The 6,859-nt window shown below is 63.5% G+C and overlaps 2 protein-coding genes across 2 annotated transcripts; one reads left to right on the forward strand and one right to left on the reverse strand.

The window, feature by feature from the left end:
• Window positions 1–467: 467 nt before the first annotated feature.
• EMIHUDRAFT_457819 (hypothetical protein) lies at window positions 468–3,657 on the reverse strand (the record flags this gene model as incomplete). Its single annotated transcript, XM_005776566.1, has 6 exons — window positions 468–858; window positions 1,380–1,464; window positions 1,835–1,907; window positions 2,668–2,702; window positions 2,873–2,893; window positions 3,142–3,657. 6 exons carry the CDS (start codon window positions 3,655–3,657, stop codon window positions 695–697), a joined length of 894 nt encoding a protein of 297 aa, XP_005776623.1. The 3' UTR covers window positions 468–694.
• A 449-nt stretch (window positions 3,658–4,106) lies between these two features.
• Window positions 4,107–5,186, forward strand: EMIHUDRAFT_238827 (hypothetical protein; the record flags this gene model as incomplete). Its single annotated transcript, XM_005776567.1, has 1 exon — window positions 4,107–5,186. One exon carries the CDS (start codon window positions 4,107–4,109, stop codon window positions 5,184–5,186), a length of 1,080 nt encoding a protein of 359 aa, XP_005776624.1.
• Between the last annotated feature and the right edge of the window lie 1,673 nt (window positions 5,187–6,859).

Here is a 6,859-nt window from a genome sequence, read left to right on the forward strand (position 1 = left end):
GTCGCCGAAGCAGCTGCGCTGCGCTCCCGCGCGTTCACCACCTCACATCTGCACTCTCGTGTCTTTCGGGTATATAAGGTAAGGTAAGGTAAGGATAGGTAAACGTCTCCACACACAAAAAGTGGTGGGGCAAGGGGGGGCGACCCTCGCATCTCCACGCCCCGGCCCGGGACACGGGCAGGAGCCCCACGGCATTCAAAGTCGTGCAAGCACCGGCCCCGCCCGGTGCCGTGGGTGAGCAACCTGCACCCCACTCCCTCCCTCCCAGACACAACCCGCACACAACCCCCACAGCGTGGTTTCTTTGTTTACGATTTGGAATTTGGGCCTGTGGGCAAACGCGGGCCACTTGTGACGGGGGCGGGCGCGAAAAATAAAAAACCCTGACGCAAACACGTCGCTCAGAGGTAGAGAGGAAAGGGCCCACGGCTGCCCAGAGGTAAAGGTAAGAGGGCCGCAGGCCCTCAGAGGTAGAGGTAACCTAGACCCCTCCTACCCGGCCCTCAGGGCCGAACATGAACGTGCACAAAACGCGCACATCAACGAGTGAGGGGCCCGCAAACCTCGCGAACCTTAGCGGCGCTATGCGTCGCCTGCCACGGCGCAGGCCCACCAGGCTGAGGTGCGTGCGGGCCTTGGCGCTGGGGCGTGGCGCGCGGTCTCCCCCGATTGCGACCCCTGCTGACTGCTCGGCTCAGCGGATCGCCGCGAGACGCGCCATCTCGCTGTCGGTGAGCTCGAAGCTGAACACGCCCTCGAGGTCGTCGACCATGTGCTCCTTCTTGTCGCTCTGCGTGACGACGGGCACGCCCTGCTGCACGAGCCACCGCAGCGCGACCGCCGCCGCGGTCCGGTTGTGTGCCTACGGCGTTTGAAGACAGCCCACTGCTTCTCGTCCACCTGGTGATGCGGTGGGGCTCCCTCCCGCGGAAAAATGGGGAGATATGGGGAGATATGGGGAGATATGGGGAGATATGGGGAGATATGGGGAGATACGGGGAGATATGGGGAGATATGGGGAGATATGGGGAGATATGGGGAGATATGGGGAGATATGGGGAGATATGGGGAGATGTGGGGAGATGTGGGGAGATGTGGGGAGATATGGGCTCCCTCCCGCGTCAGCGTGCTGGCGGCCCTGCTCTGTAGCATCAGGTGTGCGAAGGAAAGAGTGGGCTGGTTTGAAGACACCCACGCGAGGGCGTGAGTACGGTGTTGTGCTGATGTGCGGAGTACTCGGAGCACCGTGTGAGTACGAGGGAGAGGCGAGTACAGCCGAACACAGCTGAACACGGCTGAATGCGGCGAAACCGGCTGAGTGCGTGTCCTCTCGAGTGCTGGTAGGGATACGCGGGTCTGTATTCCGCATCAATGGCCGCGCGCCGCCGCGACCGCCCTCACGTTTGTATCGCTCAGCACCCTCGGCACACCGCCCGGCGCCGCCGAGCCGAGCGGGCTGTACGCCTAGGCACGGCCAAGTCCCCTGCGCCTTCCCACGCATACAAGGTGGCGGGGCGAGGGCCAGGCAGCCCTCGCGACTCCACGCCGAAACGACGGGAGCGCCACGGCATTGAACGTGCAAGGCCCGGTGCGCGTGGGTGAGCGGTGTGGGGGAGAGATGGGGAGACATGGGGAGACATGGGGAGATATGGGGAGAGATGGGGAGATATGGGGAGACATGGGGAGATATGGGGAGACATGGGGAGACATGGGGAGATATGGGGAGATATGGGGAGACATGGGGAGACATGGGGAGACATGGGGAGACATGGGGAGACATGGGGAGACATGGGGGGAGACATGGGGAGAGAGTCCGCATCTAGGGGCGGTGCGCCATCAGGGTGATGTTGTGCCGTCGGCATGCGGCGAGGGTGGCGTCATCGCGGCCCCACGTCTGGTTCCTGTACCTACGAGTTGAAGACACCAGCCTCGGGGCGGGAGATATGGGGAGATATGGGCAGTCTACGAGTTGAAGACACCAACCTCAGGGCGGGAGATATGGGGAGATATGGGCAGTCTACGAGTTGAAGACACCAGCCTCGGGGCGGGAGATATGGGGAGATATGGGCAGTCTACGAGTTGAAGACACCAACCTCAGGGCGGGAGATATGGGGAGATATGGGCAGTCTACGAGTTGAAGACACCAGCCTCAGGGCGGGAGATATGGGGAGATATGGGCAGTCTACGAGTTGAAGACACCAACCTCAGGGCGGGAGATATGGGGAGATATGGGCAGTCTACGAGTTGAAGACACCAGCCTCAGGGCGGGAGATATGGGGAGATATGGGCAGTCTACGAGTTGAAGACACCAGCCTCAGGGCGGGAGATATGGGGAGATATGGGCAGTCTACGAGTTGAAGACACCAGCCTCAGGGCGGGAGATATGGGGAGATATGGGCAGTCTACGAGTTGAAGACACCAGCCTCAGGGCGGGAGATATGGGGAGATATGGGCAGTCTACGAGTTGAAGACAACTCCTCGGGGCGGGAGATATGGGGAGATATGGGCAGTCTACGAGTTGAAGACACCAGCCTCGGGGCGGGAGCACGAGCGACACAACGACAGCGAATCGAGCCGGAGACGGTCGAATACGGCGGAAGACGTGTCCTCTCGAGCCCGCCGGTTGGAGCACATGAATACGCCTTTTCCGCCTCTAGGCTCCTGTGCCGGATGCCAGAGTGGCCGGCGACGCTGAAGCCGCACTGCGCGCCACGCGGAGTCGCGGGTGATAGCAGGGTGAGAGGGGAGGATGGCAGGGTGAGAGGGGAGGATGGCAGGGTGGGAGGGGAGGATGTGGGAGGGGAGGATGGCAGATGGCAGGGTGGGAGGGGAGGATGGCAGTGTAGGAGGCGGGTGGTCCAGCTGCGCACACCTGGTTGACGGCGGGCCGGACCTAAGGAAAGGTCTCCGGTGGACGTCTCCACACACGAGGTGGTGGTCGGGAAAGGGGCCGGGCAGGCCTGGCGACTCCACGTCTAGACGACAGGAGCCCGACGGCATTCAAAGTGCAAGGCCCGGTGCGCGTGGGTGAGCGGTGTGTGTGTGTGTGTGTGTGTGTGTGTGTGTGTGTGTGTGTGTGTGTGTGTGTGTGTGTGTGTGTGTGTGTGTGTGTGTGTGTGAGCTTCTGAGCTTGTGTTGGACCTTGACATGCGGCAGAAGGCTCTCGATGGCCGAAGCGTTAAAGTTCGAAACGCCGATCGCCCGCGCGCGGCCGTCGAGGGCGAGCCGCTCCAGCACACGCCACGTCGCAACCGTGTCGGCGGTGCTGTCGCACGGCCAGTGCATCAGGAGGAGGTCGACGAACGGCATGCCCAGCACGCTGAGGTCGTGCGCCACGTCGGCTGCCGTCTCCTCGGGGCTCCTTCTCGCGTGGCAGTGGTTCGAGTAGACGTCGTCCTTGACGAACGACGAGGCGCAGCATGGCACCTTGGTCGTCACAAACACCGCCGAGCGCGGGAGCCCAGAGGTGGCGACGGCGCGGCCAAGCTCCGCCTGGTATTTGTCGCCATAGTCGAAGGCCGTATCGAGCCCTCTGCCGCCAAGCGCGAGGAAGAGGGAGTGCTGCATCGTGATGCCGAAGCTGAGCATGGGCATGAGGACGGACGGCGCGATCTCGACAGAGGGCACTGGCTTTGCCGTCATGCTGGCGAGCATCATGCTGGCGAGTAGAGGCCCCGCCCACCCAGGGTAGAGGGTACCCCTCTCGAGCCTCGAGGGACCCATTGGTCACGGGCTCGCCGGGGCTCTGCTCCAAGAGACCTCGAGAGTGCGTGCGTGTGCCTCTACTCGCCAGAGCATCATGGGGTTGTCCATCGCAGCCTTCGATGTTATGAAACAAACGCAAGGCGGACATGGCATATCGCTCTCGGGCCCACAGACATCCCAATTTTTTTCACGTCCTGGCAGGGTCCTGGTCGTGTCCGCCACATGCGACCAACGCACATGCGACCGATGCGCCCCCAACGATGCCGCACCTGCGGCAGCGAGTTTTGCTCGAGAAATAAACTCTTTGCCCATCTCCGCGAAGAGGGGCACGATGACGGCCAGCAGACTTCGACCACACAGAGCCGTCGGAAGGGCGAGCAGCAAGACACACCCGCAACCCGATGCCCGCAAAGCTGCTGCCGCCGCGTGTCTACGAGCGGTCTCCCTGGCGGCTGCCGGTCTTCGATGACATCGCTCGCACGGCACGCATAGAGCGCGTCGACATCTTTGGCGACGGGACCGCGTTCATTCTCCGCAACGTCCTCAGCCCCGCAGAGTGCGAGCGCTACATTGCCGCCGCAACAGAGATAGGCATGACCTCGGTGCAGGCGGACGGCTACGAGCGGCGAGTGCGCGTGTGCAGCCGTGTCGCGGCCTCCTCCGAGCCTCTCGCTGCCCTCCTCTACGCTCGGATCGCGCCCTTTCTCGCGCGCGACGTCGACCTCTTGTCGGCCGACCACAGCACGCGCCCAAAAGGTATCCCGGCGGACCGGACACGCGCCGTGTGGAGGCCACACGGCCTGAATGAGATGTTCCGCATCTGCAGCTACAGTCCCGGGGGCCATTTCGCTCCACACCTCGACGGCGGCCATGTCCGCTCGCCCTCGGACGCGTCGCTGCAGACGTTCATGCTCTACCTGAACGACAGCTTTACCGGAGGCAGCACTCGCTTCTTTGACGACTCGCAGGCCGCCTACCGCTCGCCCGATGCGCGCAAGGTGATTTTCACGTACGTTCCACGCCGCGGCGACGCGCTTATCTTCAACAGCGAACTCCTGCACGACGGCGAGGCTCTGCTCACCGGACACAAGTTTATCATGCGCTCCGAGGTCATGTACACGTGGCAACGCACGGCGGCAGAGGCCGCCCTTGGCCACCTCTTTGACGCGCTGGGTGGAAGCGGCGCCGCTTCCGGTGTGGAGCAGACGGTGGCTGCAGTGAACGAGGGCCGCGTGGCGACGCTGCTGGTGAGCGACGGGGTGGCCCGGCGGGGAGCCGTGGCGTGGCTGTGCGAGCAGTGTTACCGCGGTCGTGCGGAGCTCGTGGCAGTTCCGGTCACGGCGCTCGCCGGGGCGGGAAAGCAGTTCCTATTTGGCCTCGAAGGGGTGGGTGCTCTTCTGAGTCCTGACGCATCCTCTTGCGTGGCGTCGTCGCGTGATGGCGGCGGCACTGCGGGTACAGGAGCAGCCACAGTACACTAGTCTCTAGGGCCGTTCCGAGGGCAAGGGGGCGTCGCTTTACAGTCACGGCCGGTGACTACGGCGGCCCACTCGCGTTTCTCGTTCGTGTTTAAGAGTCGCTTGAGATCGACCGCGATTCACAGTCAGAGTCGCTACTTTCGAGTAAAGGAGGCGAGTGTGTCGAGGACTTTTGGTGAGTGTGCTGACGGCCAGATGACGCATGACGGCGCATGGCATGCGAGGCAACTCGGAGATCGCATTCAGATTCACCCCGGACACGTGGCAAGGGCTTTCTTCTTTCTGGCGGCATTGTTCTTTGTTGTGGCGGCGGCGCTCCGCGTCGGCGAATGGCCGGGGCGTGCTTTTCCCTATGTCATTTTCTCTCTCTGCGCCTGGGGCTCGCTTTGGCATGGCGCTTCAGTGGGCACTCGCATGCGCAGAAGACAAGACAGGTGTGTGTGTGACGGTCTCGCTCTGCCTCTCAGTCCGGTAGTCGATGTGCGCCCCCGCGGGTGAATTCTTTTTTGCGCCGCATCCGCAAAGCGTCTGCAAAGTGATGATCCGTTTTGAAAAGAAAGAAAGAAAGAAAACAGACAACCCAAGGGAGGGATGGGAGGACGGCACGCCGCCACCACACAGGGATTTTAAGGAGAGGTGTGTGGTGCGCTAGCCGTCGCCCACCCTAGGGAGTCTGCCTCTTCCTATCTCTCTTCGCAGTCTCTCGCCGATTCTCGCTGCAACCTTCATGCCACCTCGCGGTCGTCCCACTCTCGTCGTTCTCTCCCTTGTCACTTCCTCCTCTGTCGCGTCGTTCTCTTCTGCCTCGTCCTGCGACGCCGCCGCCTGCCGGTCCCTTGTTCTCGCGGCTTCTTTCGCCTTTCGGCGCAACTCCGTCCTCCTCGCGGCGTATCCTGGCCCCTCGAGTCTATCGAGCTCCCCTCGCGCAAGGACCACATTTCTGACTCCCACTCCGATCATTTGCCTACAGGTCATGTTGTTGCTCAGGTCCACTCTCGATCCGTTTTGATTCCAGACTGACACCTATTGCGAGATTTGCTTCGAAGTTGGCGAGCTCGGCCGAGCTCCTTCGACGTGCGTCCCCCTGCTGGCCAATCGGGCAAAACCCGGAAAGCGCTCGTGTTTGCGTGGTCAGCCTCACTCTCTGGGTGCGCGCTGCGCGCGGCGCTTGCGCAGCCAGCCCTCGGACCAGAGCTGCCGCGCCCCGCGCCACCGCCGCCCCTTCTCGCCATCCACGCACCGCGACACTGCCGGCATCCGCGGCGCAGCCGCGTCGGCGCCGCCCCCCGCTCTCGCCGACTCACGCCGCTCTGGGCCGTACCCTCGCACCAGGCGGCTATCTCCGCCGATGGCCGAACTCGACGACCTCTTCCTCGACGAAGAGCCCGCGCCCTCGCTCGCCGTCCCCCGCAAGGGCCGCCTGCAGAAGGGCCGCTCCGCGTCGCCCGAGAACAAGCTGCCGCAGCGCAAGAAGGAGAAGCTCGGCCGCAAGCGGCCGGCGGCGGCGGCGCGCTCGGAGTCGGGCTCGGACTCGGACGCGCCGATCGCCGCGCCGAGCGCCAAACCGAAGAAGAAGAAGAACACCCGCCCTCCTCCGCCGAGCGTGTCGGTGTCGTCCGGCTCCGCGAGCTCCGCCGACGAAGAGGGAGCTGTCGCGCGGATATCGGCGAGGGCGA

Source organism: Emiliania huxleyi (assembly GCF_000372725.1).
Source record: "Emiliania huxleyi CCMP1516 unplaced genomic scaffold EMIHUscaffold_277, whole genome shotgun sequence".
Lineage (NCBI taxonomy): Eukaryota > Haptophyta > Isochrysidales > Noelaerhabdaceae > Emiliania > Emiliania huxleyi.